The sequence below is a fragment of the Diabrotica undecimpunctata genome, chromosome 6 (assembly GCF_040954645.1).
Source record: "Diabrotica undecimpunctata isolate CICGRU chromosome 6, icDiaUnde3, whole genome shotgun sequence".
NCBI lineage: Eukaryota > Metazoa > Arthropoda > Insecta > Coleoptera > Chrysomelidae > Diabrotica > Diabrotica undecimpunctata.
In genome coordinates, this window is record NC_092808.1 from 17,200,574 (window position 1) to 17,227,530 (window position 26,957).

Sequence of the window (26,957 nt, forward strand, 5' to 3'; positions counted from 1 at the left end):
GGCTCGTCCCCTGAGCGTTCCTCAGTCTACAACCCCATCAGGGACTACAAACACAACAGTAAACGAAACCACAGGTCCAATACTCCCCAGCACTTCGAAATCACCCGCTCAAGAAAAGAAAAACACTCACCAACCAAAGCACAACAAACAAAATCCAAAGCAAGCAAAAAAGTAACTGTCAACCACTCTGCGGTTAACTCGAGCTGTTTGCTTGACCTTAGATTATCTTCACCAGTCGTAAGTCATAATTTTAGTAATGAACATAATCAGCACAGGGAAACAGTTCCATTTTCTACACCAGTTTGTAAATTTGTTGGCAATGATAATAAGTCTAAGTTAGTACCATTTTATAATTTGGATGGCCAATATAATATTTTAGATTTTGATATTAATTCTTTATTAGTCAGAAAACATAATGATAACCGACCTTATCTTGAAATTAAGATATTAGGACATTCTTGTTTGGCTCTATTAGATAGTGGCTCTAACATTTCTTTAATAGGTTCCTATTCATTACAATTGTTAGAAAACACTAATATTAATATTATACCTATTTCTTCCCTGCAAGTCTCTACTGCAGATGGTACCATTCAGTCGATCACAGGTAAATTTGAAACTGAAATTTTAGTTGCAAATATTCGCAAAACTATTACCTTTTATATTATACCTTCCGTGCAAAATTCTATAATTCTTGGCATGGATTTTTTAAATGCATTTAATAGCACATTAAATTGTTCGGACTTTTCGTTCTCTATTTCTTCCTTTAATTTATCAACTGTAAGTGTTATTCGTGAATTTTCTAGTTTGTCTGGAATGGAACAAAAACAGTTAGAGGATATTATCTCTAAATTTTCATCTATTTCGTCTAAAGATAAATTAGGCCGTACACATTTAATGTCTCATACTATTGAAGTGAAAACTTCAACTCCTTTCAGACAGTATCAATATCCCATACCTCAAGCATGGCAAGCGGATTTAGGTAAAGAAATCGATTCAATGCTCTCCTTAAACATTATCGAACCTTCTACCTCTTCATATTGTAGTCCTCTGTGGCTTACAAAGAAGAAGGATGGATCATTCAGAATTTGTTTTGATGGTCGTAAATTAAACAGTATCACATCGAATAGGGACGCTTATCCTATCCCTCGAATAGATGTTATATTAAGCAAACTCCAGAATGCGAAATACATCTCTTCCATTGACTTATCCAAGGCCTTCTTACAAATTCCTTTGAGTGAAGAGAGTAAGAAATATACTGCTTTCGCTGTTAGTGGTAAAGGATTATTTCAATTTGTCACGATGCCTTTTGGTCTAGTTTCAGCTCCTCAGACGATGTGTCGTTTAATGGACTTAGTTATTGGTCCACAACTTAAACCATTTGTATTTTATTATTTAGATGATATTTTAGTTGTTACTCCTGATTTTACTTCGCATATTGAAATATTAGAGAAGTTATTTTCACGCCTTAAAGAGGCTAATCTCACTGTCAACTTGGATAAATGTAATTTTTGTCGTCCTAATCTCAAATTCCTGGGATATGTTGTTGATAGTCAAGGTTTGAGGACAGATCCTGACAAGGTAACCGCTATCAAGGACTTCCCCATACCTAAAACAACTACTCAGTTACGTAGGATCTTGGGTATGTGTGGGTACTATCGAAGGTTTGTACGTTCTTATTCCACTTTATTATCACCTCTTACTGACCTCCTTAAGAATAGGAAAAAGGGTCAGACTATTACCTGGAATCCTGAGGCTGATGATGCTTTTCATCGTATTAAAGAAGCTCTTACCAGTGCTCCTGTCATGACTTCTCCTGATTTCAGTGAACACTTTTACCTCATGACAGATTGTTCTAATACTGCTTCAGGTGGTGTCCTCTTTCAGATGAAAGATGGTTCTGAGCACCCCATAGCGTACACTAGTAAGAAGCTCAATAAGGCCCAGAAAAATTACTCCACTACTGAGCGGGAACTCCTTGCTATAATTCATGGCTTGGAGGCCTTCAGGTATTATTTAGAAGGTCGTAAGTGTACTTTGATCACTGACCATAGTTCGTTGTTGTGGATGCATTCTATGCGTAACCCGTCCCAACGGTTGTCCCGCTGGATTTGTAAGTTATCAGCGTTTGACTATAACATTGTCCACCGTAAGGCAAATGGTGTTGTAGTAGCTGATGCTTTGTCTCGAACATTTGATGTCAATCTTCTTGACGTATCCACTTTAGTTCCGGATGCGTGGTACCATAAAATGTTGGAGAATGTTACTCAGAATCCTGGTCAGTACCCTGATTTTAAAGTGGAACATAATATCCTTTATAAACATGTTGTTAGTCCAATTGAAGCCTTGACTAATATGTCGGATTGGAAAATTGTCGTCCCAACCGCAAATAGGGATGAAATTCTTCGTACTTTTCATGATAATGTGACATCTGGTCACTTTGGTTCCTTTAAAACATTTAGTAGGATAGCGGAGCTATATTATTGGCCTGGTATGCGCAACTGTATTAAGAAATATATTTCTAGATGCAAAGTTTGCGCTACATGCAAGCCAAGTAATAAGCCACAAGCTGGATTAATGGGTTCTTTTAGGAACATTGACTTCCCATGGCAGATGGTATCTATGGATTTAATTGGACCATACCCTCGTAGTTATAAGGGCAATACCTATTGTTTGGTGGTCGTGGATTACTTCACTAAATTTCCATTAGTTTTTCCTCTTCGTAATGCCACAGTTCCTGCCATTGTGAAATATTTGGAGGAGCAAGTCTTTTTGTTATTTGGTGTTCCCCAAATTGTCTCTTGTGACAATGGTCCTCAATTTGTAGCTAAGGCTTTTAAAGACCTTCTAACTAAATACAAAGTTCAGAAGATCTTTTATAACGCTGCGTACCATCCGCAAGCTAATCATAGTGAGCGTGTAAACCGCAGTATTGTTACAGCCCTAAGATCATATACATACCAAGACCACAGAGCTTGGGATCAATATATTCACTCCATAGCTCAAGCCATAAGAACTTCTGTCCATGAAGTTACGCAGTGTTCCCCAGCTTATTTAAATTTTGGTCGAAATGTTGCCTTATCTGGTGATTATTTTGGTTTAGTTTCAGGCAATTCCACAAATCTACCTCAAATATCAGATAAACTTCATCGGTTAGATGATATACAGACTCTACCTCCAATATTTGCAGACATCAGGAAGAAATTAAAAACTTCTTACCTTAAGTCACAGGGTCAGTATAACTTGAGGAAAAGAGATTTGCGATTCTTTGTTGGTGATCGGGTATTAAAACGTAATTTTGTTAAGTCTAGTAAAGGTGATGCTGTTTCTGCCAAATTTTGTCAAAAATACGTCCCATGTATTGTCAGTAAAGTAATATCTCCTTTAATATATGAATTGAAAGATAGTTTGTCCAACAAACGTCTTGGTCGATTTCATATAAAGGACTTATTACCAGATAACACTGTCAATGACTTAGACTCTTCATCGTCAGAAGAAGATTAACCTGACAGGATTGATTAGGTTAATTCCTCTTTCTAAATTTTGGTAATACTTGATTTTTTAATGAATAGGTAAATGATTGGATTTTGATTTTAGTCACCAGATAGACAATATGGTTTATCTATTATATAATAGTTTTAGCTTCCCATACTAAATTTAGCTTTGTTGTTATTAGTTATAATATTGAAGTAGGTACAGCAAATTTTTTTTGGTAAATCAAACTGGTGTAGAACTGTCAACTCTTCGTACCTTATTATGTTTATATGTGTCATTGCTGTATATTGGTATACATAAATACATGTATATGTTTAGATTTTGTTTATTTGATCCTGAGGTTGTTTTTGGTAGTTCCTACAGGAAAATTATTAAAATACTTAGTAATATTCTTTGATACATTAGTTACCATTTGGTGTAAAGAAGTTATCGCGTCATTTGTTTTAGATAATACAATAGTATACAGTGTGATTTCTAAGTTAGACTTCCTTCGTTAAAATTTCAATGAAGTTAGTTGAGATAAAAGTTACGCCGAATTATTATGTAACCTTTTGTTATTTTTTTTGTATCCAACATTTCTTATGAAATTGGTTTGCCTCCCATGGCTATGCAAATACGTGGGTTCGAAACTTGTGTTACTATCAATAGTGCGCACCTGATAGGAAGCAGATTTCAGGGCTCACAATTGCCTGGTTATATCTATCAGACCTTAATCAATTTAAATGCTGAATCTCTATGATAGAATGTTTAATCATCATCATCATTATTGAAGGATGTACTAAACATTCTAGTATTACAATTCAGAAGTATTATTCTGTTGAAACATAGTCTTAATTTTAATCTCACTTCTATTATACATATATTGTCTACCCTTTGTAGCTTTATTATCTAGTTGTGCTGATACAAATGGTAACCTCTTAGATCTCAGCCTTATTAGAATATATCTTTTGTATTCAACAATTGAATATTGTGTTTAGCATCAGCTTTCCTGGGAACTCATTTTGTTTTTATATGTAATTAGGAGTCAGGATCAATGTTCTGTTATATAGATACAAGTAACTAGTGAACATACCCTAATCTGCAGTTTCTTAAGAAATTGACTTCTTGTTCTCTAGTACTTCTTTGATTGAATGTTTATAAGAGTTATCCATTTATGATGTCTTAAGGTATTGTATTAGCGATGATTTAGTGATATTTGGTTGGCTTTTTCTGGCTATTCTTATAAATCTGTTGTAGCTACAGCTATAGTTAGAGAATTCCAGAATTAGTTAACTCCATTTCGTTATGTCAGTTCTTTAATTTGGTACACTTTCTTCCTGTTGTATTACTCTTATATGTGAAACTCAACTGTTCATCTATTAGTTCATATATTACTAATATTTGTGTTGGAATACCTTACTCCAATAAGTTTGTCATTCTTGTGTAGATCTTATCTAGAATCTGATGCATAACAGATGATGAGCTTAATTTGGGGTGTAATCCATCGTAGGTTGTGGAACTTGATAGGGATACAATGTGGTCTGGAATTTGGTAACCTTCAATGACACGAAAGGGAGTCCTAGGAAGATGATTTGGGATTCTTCCGGATGTTCGGCCTAGTCAGGTTGAGTCGTTAGTAGATTCTTGATTATGTTGTATACTGACTAAGTATCCCTTATTATACCTATCTACTCATGACTGGAATCAGATCAATTCACATATGCTGCAGACACTTAGTCTGTTATTTCGTTCCAATGGTTCAGTTTCATGGTACCAAATATTTAGCATCTATAGAGTATAATGATTATTAGGTTGTGGTGATGACCCATGAATTTGCCAGATTGTTTCACATTGGATATGCCAATATAAATCTGTTGTCCATTGTCGGATCAATTTAGGATAAAATGCATGCTACGATCATTTTTCCTCAGTAACTCTTATATCTAGTGTGGTTTTATATTACGGTCCATATTTTGGTTTATTGCGAATTGGTTACGAAATCTACTGATTGCTTCACCTTGGATATGCTCTAAAATAAATCTGATGTCCATGGATGGATCAATTTTGTATCGTTCATCCCATTCGTCAATTATTTTGAAGATTTGTATTTTTATTAGTTATTTAGTATAAGGTTTTAATAAACATACTATAACTTGTGGGCATGAGTGCTTGTGTCATATTTAGTATATTGTATATTAGAACTACCCCTCTTGCATGACTCATAATCTGTGGTTAAGTATAATCGGTCGAGTTGAATGCAAATGTGTGGAAGTTATTTGGTATATTCGGTTATATATTAGCAAGTTTTGTATTCATGTATATGATTGGTATAGTGTTCTTGTTGACAATAATTTGGGGTTTATTTAAATCTACTTAATCAACTTGAACACAATTTTGGTTTTTAGAATGTCAGTCACGGATGGAAGATTCTGTGCATTTCATATGTTAGCTAGTGTGGTGTCCTGGACACGCTATATTATTGGCTATTTTGTTCACGTCTGTGATGGATCCCACAGTATATGATTGGTCTTGAATATCTATAGTTACACAGGAAAAAAAATTGTTCTTAGGTCAATTTTTTTTCTCCAAGTAAAGGGAGAATGTAACGATAAGATTACTTTATCGTTACTGAGAAATTTAAAATAACTTAATTCTGCCTGTAAGGTATGCAACCAACTATACATGTAATCGTATTATCAATTGTTTATCAATTGGTCAAACTGCTTACCGCCGCTTCCGCTTAACTTGGAACTGACGGAAGCCGACGATTTTAAAAGTGTAAGACTGACTTGATATCGAACCATTGACCGAGGCAGAGAACGATTGGTTGATACTCCAGCGACCAACGCACGTGGCTCAAGTTATCAGAAAAGAAATTTTAAGTTATTCAGAGGTGATATTAAGTTAAAGAAGGCGTTTTTTTTTTATTATATTAGAAGTTTGGAAAAAGAAGATTTTGGTTCAATTGTTGAAATATTGTTGCGTTGGTCGTTGGAGGAAGAAAGAATATAAAGTCAATACAATAAACATTATTTTGGATTTGGGGTAATAGCTTTCAGTTGAGTTTAGTTTGGAGTTTTTTTTTGGTTTTTCCCGAATATTGGAATAGCGGTTCAGTTTGGTGCTAGAACAGTGGGCTTACAGCTTTCACCCGAACGAGTCCCGGCGGCGTAAGGCGTCCGGAAGAAGAACCTTCTCGGCTTGAGAGTAGACAGGTTTTTTTTACTGTTTGGTAATATCGTAAAAATAAGTTACTTAAATATTGTTTAAACTTTAGTGAGTGGACGAACCAAAACTTAAAAATAATCCTAGTCAATTTTCATAATTCATATTTGCGTATCATTATATATCTTACATTCAATTTTTTTCTTAACATCATTTGCTTATTTTTTTTGTGTCATTAAATATTTTAAATATATATATATGTATTAGTAATAACAGGGTAGGGGTGGATTTTAATACACTTTGTAAGGTCATTTGTGCACAAAGGTCCATTTTGTATTTTTACAGCCCTACTGGTAACGTCACTGATTTATCTTGGATCTGTTCCTTTCTGAACAGACCAATTGAAATATATTTACAGGTTATCTGATTGGAATCAACTTAGAAATTGTCGAACTGATACATTGTGTTAAATATAGGGAAGGGTAATAATTGTTTTAATATATAAATAGGTTGGTTGTAGCAAATTTTGTTTTAATTAATGAATAAAACTTCATAATAAAAGTTCCTACTTTTCTAGCATATTAGAGGGTGTAAATATATTGTAAATAGGGATCAATAGGTTTTTTGTATGATAGGGTATTTAAGTTAAATTGTATATTACGGTTTACCGGTTTTTCTATTTTATTATTATTAAATTGGGTTATAAGTAATAATCTGTTTTATTAAACAACCTTTTTTTTAATAAAGTATATCTAGTTACAGAAAACATAGTTAGCAGCAGCAATAAAGTCACTAGGTGAAGTGTTTGTTAGACTAAGAGTCCAGTAAACATCTTCCCTGGCGCCCAAATCATTCTTCTCTCATATATTCCTGTTGTCAGTACTTACCCTTAGTTCGTTTTGGTTATTCTTATATTTCCTTAGTTAATATACATCTTTTCTATTCTTTACTGTTTTCTCAGGGCATGCAAATAGGCCTAACCCTACCTTGAGTATCAACTGGCCAGTCTCAAGCATACCCAGCTAGCCTAACTGCATTCAGTTTCAACTCTTATTTTAATTTAGTTTCAAACTTATCTTCACACTACTCTACAGATCTTATAACATCAGGGACATAGTCCCAAGGGATCTGCCTACTATATTTGTTACAGTAGCGCCCAAAGTGGAGAAATATAACTTTGTTACAGTGGCGTAGTCCAACGTGGAGCCCAGATTTTCAGTAAGATAGTATTCCTTAATTCATTTGTCTCTTTTTTAAACTGTTTCTAGTTTGTTTGTCTATTTTTGCATATTTTATAGTTATTTAGATCCAGTGTTCTTTGCTACAGTATCTCAGAAATATTGAATAGTGTCTTATATTGCTGTGTTGGTGGTTTTGTTAACTTTAAATTAATAACTAATTGTAAACCTTCATTTAGTATAATATTTCTCATAATTATATTGGTTTGACATTTCTGGTTTGATCGGGTTAGTGATACCTGTACATTTGTTGAGAAATATTGAATAATTTATTGTATTACTATTTACATTGTTATTTGCCAATAGTGGTTTTGTTTAGGTGCGATCACACTATATAATATATACTTTTTTTTGGTCAATTATTGCATACTATATATAAAAATAAGTTCAATTTACTTATTGTCATTTGATCTCTCAAACCAACTTTAAATTATTTTAAATATATTTATATTTAAAGGTATAGGTACACCTTTATTAATTACATTTGGTTAAACACATTGTTGATTTTGGTTTGTTGGTGATATTTTTTTTTTTTTCTTCCTCTCTTTCATCATGTGTACCTTTAAGGCTGAGCATTTATTAGTTAAGGAAGTGGATTATGAGCTGAGGATAAGGGGAATCCCCTTTGAAGAGTCTACCAAGGTTGAGAAAAAACACCAATTATTGCGCGGTGCCTTGAAACAAGAGCAAGGAAATAGGAGCTTTCTAGGAGAACTGGCCAGTCTCAAGCATACCCAGCTAGCCTAACTGCATTCAGTTTCAACTCTTATTTTAATTTAGTTTCAAACTTATCTTCACACTACTCTACAGATCTTATAACATCAGGGACATAGTCCCAAGGGATCTGCCTACTATATTTGTTACAGTAGCGCCCAAAGTGGAGAAATATAACTTTGTTACATAATCTTATGGAATTGACTGAAGCCTAAACCGGCACCAAAAAGATTGCCAGGTCATATTTTATTTAATTGATGGATTCGACCGTTACTTGATGGAAATTCATTTTATGTAACAATAAAACACTGAAAACTTTGTTTTCAAAACTTCCACAAAATTTATTTTAAATTCTTATCACTACAGCTGTTTCGGCTGATTGCCTTTCTCAAGTGATTTATTTTTGGCATGCGTTTACACTTTATAGTCTCTAATAAAATAGGTTGAGGAGGGGAGAACTGTTTGTCTCTAGTTGGTCATTCAGAATTATATCTGTGTTTTTTAATTTGTTGATTTCCATAGATTCTAACAAAGATAGCTTAAGGACTTTATTTTGAATGTGAAGAATTTTAAATTCGTCATTAAAAGAATGATTATGATCTAGAAGGTGAAGTGCGTATGTAGAATCTGTTTTTCTATTAGTAAGTAATAATATAATAATAACTTTCTTCTGTAAGTTTTTGGGCAGTCGCCAGATTTAAGTTTGTACACATCACTGTGTAAGTGTTTTTTATTTTGGCTCTTGTTGTTTTTAATATATTTGCCTAGGTTGTTATTTGTTCTGAAAGCTGGTGTTATTCCTTTGTTTTTTATGTGTTTGGCTATTTTTGTTGACATTTTGCTTGTATATGTAATCGAGCAGAAGGTACTGGGTTTTTTCTCTGGTGGTGGGTGGTTCAGGGCTTTCTTGTGTAGTTTTTGATTTAACATTCAATTAATTGTTTGTTCGTTGTATCCATTGTTTACTGCTATTTGCTTAATGCTATTTAATTCTGTCTCAAAATTGATTTTTGACATCGGAATTATTGTTAATCTATGTAACATACTATGTTAGGCTGCCAGTTTATGTTGTGTGGGATAGGATGATGAATTGTGAATAGTCGTGTCAGTATGGGTAGGTTTATGAAATATGGAGAAGTCACGTTTGTTTTTAAGTCTGATAATGTTAAATCTAAAAAAAGTTATGGATTGATTTTGGTCTGTTTCTATTGTAAATTTAATATGACTATGAAGTGAATTATATAAATGATTATTTTTTTAACATGATTTTATCATTATATATTTTTTAGTAGATCGACATAGTGTTCTATATTATATAGTGTGTAGTGTAAAATAGGTATTTCATTCTATTGACGTCCTAGTCCGGGATCCGAGGCCCATTTTCACCATAACAAGCTCATTGTTCGTGAGTAGATTCATTTTGAAGTTACGTCCTTACAACAATTTGCGTTTGTGGTAGTTAACACGGATGAAATATGTTGATTTGAAAAAACACAAGAGTGGACAAGAGCCAGTTTAGTTGTCCACCAGGTACATAAGTCTAGTTTTGATTTTCCTCCCTATTTCAAAAATATTATATATATATATATATATATATATATATATATATATATATATATATATATAAAATATATTATTTTATAACTTAGGTTGATGTTTTATATTTTTCTTATGGACTGTGGCTTTTGATGTATCAACAGTCACTTCGTTATTTTCTTTTATAAGTTTTCCAGAAGGAAAACGCGGAAAAGTAATTTGTTTCTGGTGACTGTTTTCCGGGTATACATTTTTGTGCTTAGTTGTCTTGATTTGTTTCTCTTTTCGATTACTTTTTCTTTGTTTTGTTGCATATGCCGGTTAACTTCCTTGTATAGTTCTTTAGTTATCTCTCTATGATTTTGTACATAATTATTAAGTATGATTTTCTCTATGTCAACATCAAATGGATGGAATGGAATTATTATACCCAATTATAGCGTATACCATTTGTTCTTTTATCGATGACTTTGCTTTAGTGTGTCTTAGGATCCGAAGATGTTCAATTAATGTAGAATGAAATCTCTCAATCATCCTGTTGGATTGCGGATTCTCTGGCGTTGTATAGTGGATTGAGATTTTATGTGAGTCGATAAATTCTTGTATTATCTATCTATATCTAAATAAAGTTAATAATAAACGAGATAATTCAATAGTTATGCTTCCCTCCCCCTTCTACCATTTTCCCCCATAACTCGGAAAATATCGACCACATGAAAAAATTTGTAAAAAATAAATTGTAGTAAATTGCATTTGAAACAATTTAAGGCCATACCATTTTTGTCGAAAAGTTGAAAATAGCGGAGATATTGAGCAAAAATGGTTCTGCTTTTTCATTTTCAAATTCAATATGGCGGCTAACGCAATGGTTGGATTCAGTCGCAATTTTAAATTTACAATACTATTGACCCCCCCCCCCCTCTAAAGGTTCTTCTTCTTCTACGGCACTACAGCCCAAATTGAGCCTTGGTCTCCACCCTTGCTTGTCTGTGGTTGATCTTCTCCATACACGAACTTCTAATAGGCTTGTGCGTCGCTGTTTACTGTGTCTTCCCAGCGCTTTCTTGGCTTTCCAACCGGTCTATTTCCCTGCATTCTAGCATTCAGTGCTCTTTTTGATAGCCTATCGTCTCCCATTCTTATCACATGTCGGGCCATTGCAACCTTGGATGAAGTCTGGCAGTGGTGCTTCCTTATAAAGTTAATAAAGCTCGTTGTTGTATCGACTTCGAATCTGCTGAAGATTCCGTTTTCCCTCACAGGTCCTAGTATTCTCCTCAGTACTTTCCTTTCGAATGTATCGAGTTTGCTTTTGGATGTTTTTTTCAGGATCCATGCTTCACTGCTATAGCATGCTATTGTTCGAATTAAGGTTTTATATATTCTCATCTTTGTATTTCGGTGGACATTTTTAGACCGGAATATATGGGAGAGGGCAAAATAAGCTCTGTTTGCCTGCGTTATTCTCTTCCGTATTTGTCCATCTTCTGATCCGTCGGCATATATTTCTAATCCCAGGTATGTAAACTTTCCAACCGTTTTAATGTCATCTTCATGTATAATGTTTTGTGGGACTATATTTCTTCTCGTCTATATCATTATTTTTGTTTTTTTCTGTGTTAATTTCCAGACCTAGCCATTTTGTTTGCGTTTTTAACTCTGCGTATGTTTCCTGTGCTCCTGTTAATGTTCTACTCATAATATTAATATCCACTGTCCGGTGGTTTTGTATACGTACGCATGCCTGAGTTTCATCGATTGTGGCTTTCTTCTTCTTCTTAAAGTTCCATCTCCTATCGGAGGTTGGATATCATAACGGCTATGGTCACTTTGTTGGCTGCTGCTCTGAAAAGTTGTAGTGAACTACAGTTAAACCATTCTCTAAGGTTCTTCAGCCAGGAGATGCGTCTTCTTCCTTGGATCCTTCCTTGCATAATAATTCTCAGCAGCTCATATTTTTCTCCTCTGGTTATGTGACCCAAATATTCTAGTTTTCTTCTTTTTATGCTGTTCATAATTTCTAACTCCTTATTTAGACGTCGTAGTACCTCAGCATTGGTAATCCTTTGAACCCACTGAATTTTTAATATTCTTCTGTAACACCACATTTCGAACGCTTCTATTTTCCTTATGTGTTGTTTCTTCAATGCCCAAGCTTCCATTCCGTATAGTAAGATAGAAAATATGTAACATCTTAGAGCCCTCAATCTGAGATGCAACTGAAGGTCTCTGTTGGTAAGCATTGTCTTCATTTTCACAAATGCTTGCCTTGCAGTTTCAATTCGGACTTTGATTTCTCTGTTTTGGTCATTTTTGTCATCAACCCAGGTTCCCAGATATTTATGTCTCTACTTTTTCTATTTGGGTTTGCTCTATCATTAATCTTTCATTTCCATGTTGCGTTTTTGAGACAATCATAAATTTAGTTTTTCTCTTATTTATTTTTAGTCCGTATCTAATGCAATAATCGTTAATTCTATTTACCAATTCTTGTAGTGATTCCAGGGTGTCTGCCATTATAACGGTGTCATCAGCGAATCTTATGTTATTTACTATTCTTCCGTTTACAGAGATTCCATCACCCAGATCCGCTATCGCTTCCTGGAATATGGCTTCACTATACACGTTAAACAGTAATGGTGACAGAACACAGCCCTGTCTTACTCCTCTCTTTATATCTATATTTTCGGACTTTTGTTCTTCTATCTTTATGTTGGCCTTTTGATTCCAATACAGATTGAATGATTCGTAAGTCTCGTCTGTCTATATCTTTGTTTCTCAGTATTTCTATTAGTTTTTCATGTCGGACCCTGTCGAATGCCTTATCGAAGTCGATGAAACAGGAATAAATATCTAGGTTCATATCTAAGCATCTTTGAGAGAGGACATTAAAAGCAAACAATGCCTCTCTCGTTCCCAGTCCCTTGCGGAACCCAAACTGAGTATCATCCATATCATCTTCTAGTTTTCTATATAATCTTCCATTTAGAAATATTTTGAGGGTATGGCTTATTAGTGATATTGAATTGTGGCTTTAATGAGTCTAATTAGCTTGTGTGGTATTGCCAATTCAGCCAATATATTGTAGTTTGTTCCTTTTGACTGAGAGGTTAGTCCCCCTAAAGGTTAGAATAATAAAATTTGGGGCAGTTCGCCATACAAGGTCTGTTTTTCGTCTAACCCGACTGGACTTATAGGTGTATGCAGGACTAAAAAAAAGACAAATCACGTCATATGCATTTGTATTTTATTTAACGTTCCATAAAAAAGGTATTTACATAATTTAACTTTATCTAGACTCTAGAAAGTTTTACAAGTATTCTGATTATTATTTTAGAATACTTACACACATATCAAAAGACAGCTTAAGACTAAACAGTATCAATTAACTTACATATGCTCAATGGTTTTGATTTTTACGGTAACTAAGTAGTACTTAGGAACTATCTGGTACTAGTTATGTTAACATGCCCAAAATTTCGGTACTAAATACATTCTGTTATACCGATTCTTCACAAACGCTTTTTACAAAAGAGTGTTAGTGAACAATGGTTTTATTTATTTATTCGTCATTTATACAATTGCAATGGCTTTAGAATAACATAATACATATTCCTTATACGCTACTTTACATAATGGCAGTTGAAAGTTGTTAAATAAGTACTGCATTATTTCAATACATTTATTTATACAGAAATTCTTTATATTCATTATTTTTCTGAGATTATTACAAGAGTTTTCGGTTCTGAACTGCTGAGATTTTATTAGTGACACTTTTGATATCAAAAATGTACGTATATTATAACAAAATATCACGTCAATCCACTCAAACTTTTCTGTGCAGTACCACGAAGCTTTTTGGACCAACGTTCCAAACTATAGATAATACAAGATGTTTTTGTGATTTAATCATAAAAACAGAGAAAAACGTTCCTTTTTAAACATAGAATTTAAAGCAGGTATGATTACTGATACCGTCCCTTTAAGAACGACTTACATAAGATCAATTAACTGGTGATGTGTAGACTGTCAATTGCTCGTCAAAGCACATTAAATAAGGCCAAAGTAAAACTCACGTATGGGAAGTTTTGAGAAAAATTTTACTTTGAAATTCTCCATTTGATCTAGTGATAAATGAAACACTTGTTCAATAAATAAGTTTAAAATGTTGAACGTTCACACGATATGCGTACAAATTCATAGAGGGTATCCCTTACAGTAATGTACCGAAAACTAAAAGATCTATGTTCATGACTCAAAACAAGCTTAATAGACTGGTACAATCCGTTCAAGACACTATTGTTGTTTCTAATCGAAAGCTGGATTGAGCGTTTTAGAGTTTTATATAAGACTGTCCAAAATATAGTGTTCAAATAAGATGTAATATATTGAAAAAGAACGAAATGTTCCAAATACCCCTGGCACTCGAAACAAGTTACATGTTGCCGACGGCAGGCATTTTATTAATATTCACGATCAGAATGACAAAATATTTTGGTCTCACCTCGCTTTCTATCATTACAACCAGGAAGACTCGGGAATGGTTGAAGCAAAAATAACATTAATTATATACCAAGAGAAGATACCACTTCAAATGTAACTCAAGTTCATCTAATGGCAGAATTTTGAGAATTATTATATCGAAACATTTTTGAAAACGGTTTTGGAAGTCCAGAACTAATAATTGCAACTAAAAATATATCGTCAACTAGACTTTAATATGGTCTATAGTAGAAGCCACAGTTAGAATGCAGTGCAGGTAAAATAGGCAATGTATTTCTTACGGGAGAACGACCGACCACGTTGCCGGTTTGCCCCAAGCGGCGCATCAGGACAGGATTTAAGGATCATAGAAAAGACTGTCATTATTGTTTTTGATTCAATCATTGATGTATAAATAAGAGTTACATTGTCGAACTAAACAATAATATTAGGAAAAATACTATAAAAAAAGTAAAATATATCAAAAACTCATTGTCGATAGCTTATCTATATTTATCAATTTTCAATAGCTTCAATTGTTAACGCATTCTTTTGGAAAATAAAGATCATTATAAAGTCATTAGGAGAAGCGAATCAGTTTTAATCTCCATTGTCCACGAAAAGCAAACATGCTTCTTTGTCGATTTGGGTACTGGCCATTAGACCAAAAATTTGTTGGCAAAAACTATGAAAGCTCAGTTCTATTTCATTTTCGCAAGCGAATGAAAGTACCTACATCATGGAGCCGTTGCCAGTATCAATCTGTCGTGAATTTCAAACAGGGTATGATTCTTAGTGTGCAAGTAAAGCGTGTGGTGTTAAATGTATTGAACTATCCTCTGAACTTAAAAATTGGTGACAGCTTGACTATAACTGTGGAAAAAGTTTCGAAAATGTGCGGTGTGAGTGTTCGCAAAATTTATGACATCCGCGAAGAGCCTCAGTAAGGAGAACTAAAACCGGTGAACTAAAAAGGAAGAAAAACTGTTTCCAGTCAAATTCAAGTGATAATACTTACGATGAGGGAGTAAAATCTCGAATAAGGAAAATTGTCCATGATTTTTTTTTGGAAAATATACCACTATCCGTCAACAGCACAATGAACAGAGTGAAGGATGATAAGAACCTACCATCTTTTTCAAAAACCACATTTCGTAGGCTATTAAATGACATCGGTTTTGAATATGGTAAAAGAGGTCGAGATTCGATAATGATGGAAAGAAAAGATATAATCTGGAGACACAAGTACCTCAGACAAATAAAAACATTAAGTAAGAAGGATAATGTAAACCTTGTTTATACCGATGAGTCTTGGACTAACGTCAGTGCTTCAGTCAAAAAGGAATAGAGGGACACAGCGATCAAGAATCCCCGAGATGCCTTCATAAAAGGGCTCTCTACTGGACTGAAAGTTCCAACCCAAAGAGGTTCTCGGTTTGTTCTTCTTCATGCTGGAAGCGAAACTGGTTTTGTGGCATGGGCCGAATTAACTTTCTTGGCCAAGAAAGGAACCGCTGATTACCACGACGAAATGAACGGTTAATTAACGTAGAAGACGTTAATTAGACATATAGACAATAAGACAGAGAAAACGTTGTCGTTTTGGATAACGCGTCATACCACTCCCGCAAATTTGATTTCCCGAAAAAATTGTGGAACGGAAGGCAAATCAAGGATTGGCTAATCAAAAAGAACATTTTTATTCGAGGAAGATTACCTAAAAAGTGAATTACTGAATACTGCGGCCGCATTTAGAGACGAGTACGACAAGTACAAAATTGAAACAATTGCGGAAAATATGGCGTTAAGATTTTGAGACTGCCGCCTTACCATTGCCAGCTGAATTCGATTGAAATGGTGTGGAGTCAAGTGAAAAGGTATGTGGCTTCAAACAACGACCATTAAAAAAAAAGACTGTACAACGGTAGATTGAAGATAATTTGCAGGAAGATATTAAACCGGTGATAATATAGGAGATGATTCAGAGGTTGAGGACGATTTATTCTCTTATTTAACTCAGTTAAATTCTTCTTCTTACGGTGCCTATCCGTTCCGGATGTTGGCGATCAGCATGGCTATCCTAACTTTGCTTGCTGCTATTCTGAATAGTCCAAATTCAGTTAAATTAATGAGTAAATATTTTTGAAAAGAAAATGGAAGGCACGAGAGTACCGGTATGGAACGAATACCTATATACGTTAAGCTTTGCAGACGATCAAGTAGTGATTGCACAAGAGCAAGAACACCTCAGTTACATGATGAAGAAGACATACAAGATCTACAGATTGACGACAATAAATATAAAGGATTTTTACTTAAATTTTTTGTGATACATGGTATACAGCCAGCTATAGGAACTTGGTTTCCTTGTGGATCAGAAGGACCTAGTCTCTCGCGTGCTACATATTTCAAGAAACATAATGTGTCAATTTTCTTTGATAAATTGCACCATGTCTTGACAGGCAAGAAAGCTTTGCCGATGGCTCTAGAATATGGAATCTAGATGAAACTGGGACGACAACTGTGCAAAAACCAAAAACGTGATCGCTTGCAAAAGAGTTAAACAAGTGAGTCAAGTAACTAGTGCCGAAAGAGGGTCTTTAGTACCGACCTGCTGCTTCATAAGTGCTTCAGGAAACACGATTCCACCGGCTATTATATTTCCTAGGGCTCATTTGAAGTCGTATATGCTTTCGTAATGCGCCAACTTGTAGTTTGACACTTGCCACATCTTCAGGCTGGATGAACAGTGAGTTGTTTGTGGAAGTTGATGACTACGAAAGCCATCTTTCAATTGAATGTGTGGATTTGGACAAATCCAATGGAGTTACTATTTTTACCTTTTCGTCCCATTGCAGTATTTTCTCTTATGATCGGGAGCAGAAGATTTTCTTCCTAGTTCCGCCACAGATCGGCCTGAACAGTCAGCATCTTCAAATGGTACTGTCGAATCTCTAGTTTCAGATTTCTGCACAAATGAAAAGGATCCTACTTCTAATCTTGATACTGTGATAAAACTTACTATTGACCATGATTCTAAAGTAACCGTGGTTACAAAAAAATTGTTTTCGAGCTCTCAAGAGTTTCGAGGCTACCCTAAAGCCACTCCAAGAAAACGAGTGCATAACAGAAAATGCGAAAAAAGTTTCATTCCAACAGACACTCCAGAAAAAATTGAACTTCAAACAAAGAACGCCTAAAAACGCAAAGCTAGAGCTAATACAGTAAAAAAAACGATTTATCGATTCCGAAAATAGTTGGTTAAGTAACCAAAATCCCTGAACAGCTCATCTGAATATGATGCCGATCTTGATGCTCTAATAACATGATTGGAAGGACCAGATAGAAATGCAGTCATTGATGACTATGTTCTTGTAAAGTTCGCAAGCAAAAAGTCAGTAAAATATTTTGTTGGCAAAATTTAATCAAAATCAATTATCTGAGAAGAAAAAATAAATCGAACAAGTTCTTTTATCCAAACGTTCTTGAAGTTACTAGAGTTTTATCGCAAGGTATAGTGATGATTTTACCTGCACCAGTGTTATATGAAAAATCAAAGAGGCAAATTAATTGTGTTCAGTTCGAAGTGAATTTTTGCGCACTACATGTCTAAGGAACGATGTCTCGTTGTGGACCATTGTGTGTCTCAGTGTGGATCACTGTGGGACACGATGAACACTTTGCAATGTCAAAAAGAATTTTTTTTACACTTACGTTTTCAAGTTCAAATATATTTCTGTTGTGTATTTTTGTAAAATAAATGTCAATTTACAGGATTATTTGTTTGTTTTCAATATATATATATATATATATATATATATATATATATATATATATATATATATATATATATATATATATATATATATATATAGAAAAAGTGAAAAAATCTCAAATGACTAAAAACCGTCTCACTGTGGACCACTCTCCCCTACAGTATATCGATATTCAAATTAATTTTGATAGAATTATAGTCACTTCTAAAGACAAATAGAAGTTTAGTGCTGATTTGACAATTAGTATTGTTATGATTAGCAATGGGAATTTGTTAATTACTAATTTATTAAACAGAGTTTCAACAGAGTTAAACCAAAATATTGCACTTTTTCCCGCAAAATCTAAATTAGCAATTTTATTTAATAAATTTCAATAGTAGATACTTTTAAATCTTTTTACCCATTGTTTTTATCCGTTAAAATAAAAAATGATTTCCTAAAATTTACGCATATTATTAATTTTGCGTCATTTGTCAAAATGATTAAAAACGGAGTGGTACATGAAAAATCAACGTCTTTATTGTCGAGGAAGACCTTAAAATTATTGTACGTTTTGCAGCTACAATTCGCCGATTTCCTTCAAATATTGTCGGAATGGTGATTTGACTGCATCAAAATCGGGCAACCTTCAAAAAATCTTAAATCTTCTTCGTTAACAAAGTTGGCTATCATTAAGGCTATCTTTACACTGACACTGCTGCTCTAAACAGCTCAACAGAGTTACAGGTGTAACATTGTCTTAAATTATTTAGCCAGAATATACGTCGTGTTCATATGCTTGTTTTGATCAGTATCTTTTACATATCTCTCTCCTCTTATGACATATTCCAAATACTGCAACTTTCTTATTTTAATTGTATTCAAAACCACCTTTCGTTTTTCATTCTCTTCATAACGTCGTAGTCCGTAACCTTATCCAGCTTTTTTAAAATTCTCCTGTATGAGATGTCTACAATGTCTTGGGTTAGTGTCCACGTCTCAATTTCGTGTAACAGCATCGAAAACACAACACCTCAGTATTCTTACTTTGAGTTGCAGGCTCAGATCTGTGCTGCAAAGTACTTTTCTAATATTACTAAATGTTGCTTGGGCTTTTCCTGTTAGCTTTTTTAAAATTCTCCTGTAAGTCCGCATTTCAAACGCTTTTATTCTGTTGCTAACGTCTTGGGTTAGTGTCCATGTCTCCATTTCGTGTAACAGCATCGAAAACACAACAACTCAGTATTCTTACTTTGATTTGCAGGCCCAGATCATTGCTGCAAAGTACTTTTCTACTATTACTAAATGTTAGTCCTATTCTTGATTTGCTTTGTTGCGTATAATCGTTGTTTCGGTTATGACTGTTCCCAAGTATGTATATCTGGCCACTTTTTGAACGAGTTCATCATTAATCCATAACCTCTCTGGTTGTTTATCTATCCAATGGTCATGAATTTCGTCTTTTTGATATTTAAAGTTGGTCCGCCCTCTTCGCTACAATCGACAAGCTTATCAATCAGAACATGCAATTCTTCAATCGAATTATTAACTTATCATCCATGTATTTTTCATTTTTCGGTTATAGATAATTTGCTTATGACAGTGTACCCCTCAGTAAACTATGGTCAACCCTACAGCAAACCAACATTAAGCATGGTCTTATCAAAGCAGTCCAAAGTCTGTATAATGGAACGACTGCAAAAATTAAAACTGGATCAAAGATATCTGAGGGATTTAAGGTCACGAAAGGACTAAAGCAGGGTTGCTGTATTTCGCCTACCCTTTTCAAAATTTATCTGCACTAAGCACTCAAGCTGTGGAAAAGAAAATGTAATGGCATGGGAATCCCTCTCAACGACGAGACTACACTGTACACCTTATGTTTCGCTGATGACCAAATACTGATTGCTCAGGATCATGACGACTTGAGTTACATGACTCGGAAGCTAATAGAAGAATATAACAAACGGGGTCTCGAAGTCAATATTAAGAAAACTGAAACCATGCGTATTGGAGGGACAAAGCAGTCCATTATATTAGACGATGGGGTAGAAATTAGACACTGTGATGAATACAAGTACCTGGGTATGAAGATAACTTAAGATGGAACACTCGATGCTGCTATAAAAGACAGAGACATACAAGGTAGAAAAGCCATATCCATGATGAACGGCATTGTGTGGGACCAAACAATATCTAAAGCGAAAAAAACAACTCATATACAACACCATACTTAAAAGTGTAATCACATATGGCAGTGAAGTTTGGCCAGTGAAACAAAGAACAGAGAAACTGTTAATAGCAACAGAAATGGACTTCTGGAGAAGAGCAGCAGGCAAATCAAGAAGAGATCGGATACCAAATGAGAGAATACGAGAAATAATGGGAACCAAGCATACAATAGTTGATGACATAAAAACAAAACAGTTAATATGGTACGGCCGTGTACAGAGAATGCCAGATGACAGGATTCCGAAACAGATTTTGACGTGGACACCATAAGGAAGAAGAAAAAGAGGAAGGCCGAGAAGAAGCTGGAGAGAGGGAATTGAAAAAGAACTAGAGGAAAGAGAAATCCCTCCAGGCCTATGGTTAAATAGAGAAGAATGGCGGTTAGGAGTCGGAGAACGCTGTGAACCGATAGTAGTAGTAGTAGTAGGAAAATAACAAAATTATTATATACTATAAACGTTTGTTTAATCTGAAATTTATTTCTCTAAACATTTGTTATCACATCCACATATATCAATAAATTCATTTAATGTATGTGTAAACACAATAAATAAAAAAGATTTAAGCCAATAAAGGTAAAAGAAAACTTAAAAAAGTCCATTAAAATGATATTCAACTTTAAAACAAACGAAAAAACGTTTTTTTTTGCACTCTATTTTTAAACATAACAAGCAATTCACGCTTATATTATTAGTTGAAAACTAAAACGATCATTATTATTAACAACATTATTTCTACATCAGAAACGATGTTCCTTTTTCTACTAATTCCATTCTACGAGATCAATACGAACTTATATTGTCATAGAACTACGAACTGAGTCAATCCTAGAGAGAAATATTCACGAGCATCTGTATGGATTAATTTTATTAATTTAATTAATTTTAATATCGAAAGTAGTGAAATGGATATGGCGTTTCCAAAGTAATCTAATATATTGTGAGCGATTCCTTATTCAATTTAAAACCCAAAAGTTCCTATAAACATGTGTGAAATGCTTTGTCAATATTGGGATAGTTTATTTTTTTATAAACGACTCTGTCAGTGAAATGTATTGGTATCGCCACAGGTATCATAAAAGTTAATTAAAACAACATTGTTGAAATAAAAACTAGATTTTTTCGCAAAAGACGCCAGAGCAGTAGATCTACAATGTCAAAAATTATAGGGGAGAACGGGGAAATTTCGCGCAATTAAGTAACTAGTAAACTGTTATATATTATGATAAACTGTGTAAGTTAGGTTTTAGAGCAACTGGAATCGAACTAAAAATGTCCTTTGCCAAGCGCTAACGAAATGAACAAAAGGTAGCGTGGTTTTTTTCAATACAAATATGACAAACAAAATTTACTACTTGTAGTTAGGTGGAAGGATAATAGTATTGTGAATATGATGAGGAATTACGATAATATACATCCACTTTCTAGTGTCAAACGTTGGTCCAAACTTGAACAAAACAAAACAAAATAATAAGCGATAAGTCTAACAGGTGCTGCTTTCTAGCGGCAAGTTACTTAGCCTCCAAGCCAACTATGAGTAGGGCTTGGAAGAGAAGATATACAAGTGCACTTGTTACCCCTGTTCCACTGTGTCAGATTGTTAGTTGAGTTTGTTATCATTTTGGATGGGGAGTGGTACTACGTTATTATAAACTACAGTATTTCTAAGAAGAGTTCGTTTTGTTTCTTTGCGGAATACGCAGCCAGTGATAGGGGATTTAGCTGCTAATGCGTTTCCATCACCAAAGCAGACTGACAAGAAAAGAATTCGGAGGCTAGATAAGTGAAAAAAAAACAGGGCTAAAATAACAAGAACGAAGGTGGATGTTAGGAAATATCAAGCCTTCCCCCATGTGTGAAACACATAACGGCATTTAGCGACAACTGTGGAGGTCAAAATAAGAGTCATTTGACAGTCAAATTTTGGCTCTACGTTGTCAGAATTTACAAAACAGTCATCAGACCAATAATGACATACGCGGCAGAAACAAGACCTGACACAGAGAGGACAAAATTGATGTTAGAAACAGCAGAGATGAAAACACTTAGAAAAATTGATGGTAAGACACTATCGGGCAGAGCTAGAAATACAGATATACGATGTACATGCAAGATAGAGAACATCAAGAACTGGGTAAGAAATTGAAGAGTAGAATGGAACGATCATATAAGCCGAATGACAACAAATAGAGTAGTAAAGACGGCAAGAGACGGTTCCCCAATAGGAAGACGATCAGTAGGAAGAACACGAAGTGTGACCAAGACTTTGGTTTTGATAGAGTTAAAAAAGAAAAAAACTAAAAAGAACCTTATGTACCTCAACATTGAATGGAGCTGGTAACTTCTACAAGTAGAAAGTTCTTTACAGTACAGATGAAAAATGACGATATTTTAGACTTTCAAACACTTCGACAAACTTCAAGAAGAGCGTAAGTGGAATACAGAGCATGCAATGGTTACATTTACAACAGGAAAAACCTTTAACCTTGTTTTACAAGAAAGCAGCATCATAGAAGAGTTTAGTGAGCTTGCTATGAAACCCATCCGAGCTGGCAAAAACTCTGCCCTTCTGTCAGTACCGATTGATGAAGCAAGCTAAATATTCAAATCTTCAACCGTTACTCAACTACGTACCTCCGATTTACCATGAGTTTTTATAAATCTGCGACATGATGGTCAACAAGCTTGAGAACTAGCAAACTTAGAAGAAGCAGAAGTCAAAAATGATGATTTGGATTAGCATTACGACACTGATAAATAATCGTAATAGTAGTAATAATGTCTGTAATAATCAGTACATTACATCATAAGTGAATTATATATTAGTGTTATGGTGAAGAATAAATTTGTACAAAAACTTAATGATCTTTTTGCATTTTTCACCTTTATATTGCATTTCTTAGAAGTAAAAGGGTAAAAGTGCTACTTAGCAACCTAAAAATAGCTCCAAAATGAGTAGACAATAAAATTATGATTTTTTGTTACCAATAATAATAAATAACGCCTACAGTTACTAAACTGGAGATGAAAAACTAGCATTAAAAAATCATGGCAATTACAGTGAAGGCTTAACTTCAAATGACATTTACTCAAAATTTACTTTTTGTCACTTATACCCCTTTACTTATAGGGTCCTCATTTACGATTGATCAGTGCTGTGAAATCATTTTAACAAAGAATGAACAATCGTTGATGACGCAAAACGGATTTAGTAGAAAAAATCGTAAATAAAACAATTTAAACATAACTGAAATTATATATGAAAATAAAATTATAAAACGGGTTAGTATTACAAATTCTGAAAGATTCACTCCCACTTGACAATTTTCAAGAAGTGTGAATTTCACCCTAAGACATGGTAGAGGTATTTACACATGGAATTAGCTGCACTTGCACTAATCTGAAGTGAGTTCTGGTCAATTTTATGTACATGGAATTGTCACCTTGGACGTGGTTGTAATTGAGTAGCATACTTTGATTGGGCGTACATATAAGCCAATCCTTCCAGCCTTTCTACGGGAGGCGGTCTCTGTAATTGGCTGTAAACCTGTTGCTGGGGAGTTAGTTCTGATTCTTTGGCAGTGGTAATTACAGAAGCATGATCAACAGTCGGTACTTTAAAGTTTACTCTATTTACAGGTGGATTTAACTTTGTATTTCTACGAGATCGTGTTGCTTCCTGTCGTGTTCTACTAGAGATAATGTTATTGTGGTTTATATTGTTTTGGTATTTTATGGTTTGTAATTTGATGGGAGACATTTGTGTGTGATATCCAGACAGTGATACTGGAGTATTTCTAGGTGTATTCTGAATATCTTCGTTAAGAACTGAAGTAATAATACTTTCTAAACTAATGTCAAAGTTTGTTATAGGTATATTTTGTTTAATTACGGGTACATTAGCATCAGTCTCAATCTTAACATTATGACATATTTGGCGATTTTGACTGGACGATGAAGCAGATATACTATTATATGTTACACAGTTTTTGTCATTTGTTTTACTGTTCCTAAGAGAGTTATTTCTAATATCAGGTACTGTAGTATTCATGTCGTATGTTGAAATTATTTCATTTTTTCGTCCCTTTTGAACTAAAATTTCGAAATTTTTGTCGTGCTTCGATGTGCTCTGTATTCCCGTGTAAATTTGTGAATGATTTACATAATTACTGCAAGGTTTCGATACGCCGCCGGTACTTTGTTGATCTCGTACAGCTTGTACTCTGGTTTCATTTAAATTCAGATTAAAGACATCTTGTTCTAACTGTAAAACATTGCTTTGAAGATTTTTTCGATGATCAAATGCTGCGCATATTTCCCTTAGAACGTTATCTTTAAAAAGCTCCGGTGATACATCTATATCGGGCAAAAGTTTAACACCAAGTTCTGCTTGTCTCTGACGCATCAACTCTTTTTGTTTGCATTCTAACTTAGCCACTTGATTTTCTAATCTCTTGGCTTTTGATTGCAGCTTCTTGTGCTTTTTGACTACTTCTTTGGCTTCAGCGGAGATTTCTGCAGGAGTATTTCCATTTAATCCCATTTCTTTTTTCTTCACATTGATTAATTTTACACCTTCATGTTTAAGTACGTTGACTTGTTTTTCTAATTGCGTCGCACGATTTTCTAAATGTTTTTGTTTTTTTCTTTCGCTTTCAATTTGCGAAAGTATAAAGTTTTTATATGTTGGGCTTCTCATTTGATTAAGCATTTCCATGTATTGCACTTTAAAGTTATCTAAAAGAAGTTGTAGTTCATAAGGAGTTTCTGATTGTTGGTCTGGTATGCTGATCTCTTCATGAACGATTAAACCGGTATTTAGGGCAGTCAGCTTGTGGTTAAAACAGCCAGGTGCAGGACTATCGTCAAATTTTGATACTATACTTACTAATGTTTCATTATGAAGAAAGTCCAAATCATTAATTTGTTCTTCCTTAATTTTGTGCTTCTCTTCAATCTTGTGAGCTTTGGTATCTGGAGATATTTTGTACTGTAATTTCCTTAATTGATGCTTATTCTTTGGAGCACGACTTTCTGGTCTCTTCCTTTTAATAGATTTATAATTGGGACGAGCCCTTTTTGGTTTATGGCCAACGCTCCAATCAACTGAATCCGAGTCTGAAGTAAAATCTGAAGAATTTCTGAGTAAATACATTTTACCTCTTGTTCCTCTGGAGCTGGTGGTAGAATTCGAATTGTTATCATCCTCGTTGTTTCTCAACTGAGCCTGTTTTAATTTTTGAAAATATGATTCCAATTTTGTACGATCTATGGTATGTAGAAAGTAGGAAAAAGGCCTTCCAGTCCAAGAAACAGATCCTTTTAAAGGCGGCATTTCAGAAACATGCATAATTGTACCAATATCACTTAGATTTCGATCTGATATTCGAAAATTTAACGAACAAAAATTCTTAGAAGAAACTATTTTTACTCCATCTCTTAGATCAGCAAATCTTTCTTTTAATTGATGATCAAGAGCTGGACCGAATGCAAAGTTATTAACAAATACTATGCTAGATTGACTAATATTCTCTCTATATTCTTCTGCCAAGAAATCTCCTTTAATAAGTTTATATTCCCCATATTTCTTTCCATACCATCGCATCCATGTACGAAAATTCTTGCTCATACTTTCAGCATATAAACTAGGTACATCTGCACATTCAATTCCGATACATAACTTGCACGATGTGGCTGCAGCCATTTGGAGAACTACTTGTCCAACCCCAGATCCCAGATCAATGAAAACATCATCAGAAGATATTTTAATATGATCGATCATCTGACACACAAGGTCATATGATGTTTCACCATATACCTCTGGTGAAAATGGTTCATATTGATTTAGCCTTTCTGGAGCTGTAACTGAAGAATTATATGTTTGCAGTAAGATATGTTTTAAAAGACCTCGAGATGGACTATTTGCAGTTCGGTGAGCAGGTAATGAAGTGCCTTTCTCTAAAGCAACTACACTATCTATAGCTTTGTTGTACCGATCACATAAAGATTTCATACTTTCATAGCTCTTCGTGTCATAGTTACAGAGTATGTTATTCTCTAAAGGTAACTTTAGCACAGGTAGATCTTCACAAACCCATCGAATTGTATCAACAATTTCTGTAGCTCTATCATGCTTATCATTTCCACGTCCGTAGATTAATGGCCAAGTATAACATACAGGTTCAGCTCCAACAGGAGAATGTAATTTTAATTCCATTATCTTAAATTGTTTAAATTAGGCAAATTTTTTCATAAATTGTAGTGGTAAATAAAACAGAATTTGTTTTGTACAAAAATAAACATGCAATTATTGTTGGTTGTGGATTGAACTGTCAGAAAAATGTAAAAGTTATGTTATGGATATG

The 26,957-nt window shown here is 34.3% G+C and overlaps 2 protein-coding genes across 3 annotated transcripts in view; one reads left to right on the plus strand and one right to left on the minus strand.

Annotated features, from left to right (window-relative positions):
* trus (programmed cell death 2 like trus) overlaps nucleotides 1-26,957 on the plus strand; it is an 81,579-nt gene that overhangs the window by 13,472 nt on the left and 41,150 nt on the right. The window lies entirely within an intron of this gene.
* On the minus strand, nucleotides 13,355-26,840 carry LOC140443209 (histone-lysine N-methyltransferase, H3 lysine-79 specific-like). Its single transcript, XM_072534329.1, has one exon. The coding sequence runs from the start codon at nucleotides 26,807-26,809 to the stop codon at nucleotides 24,032-24,034; it is 2,778 nt and encodes a 925-aa protein (XP_072390430.1). The 5' UTR covers nucleotides 26,810-26,840; the 3' UTR covers nucleotides 13,355-24,031.

What these genes read in the sequence shown, in the direction of transcription:
- LOC140443209 (XM_072534329.1), bottom strand. Translation starts at nt 26,809, where the DNA reads ATGGAATTAAAATTACATTCTCCTGTTGGAGCTGAACCTGTATGTTAT.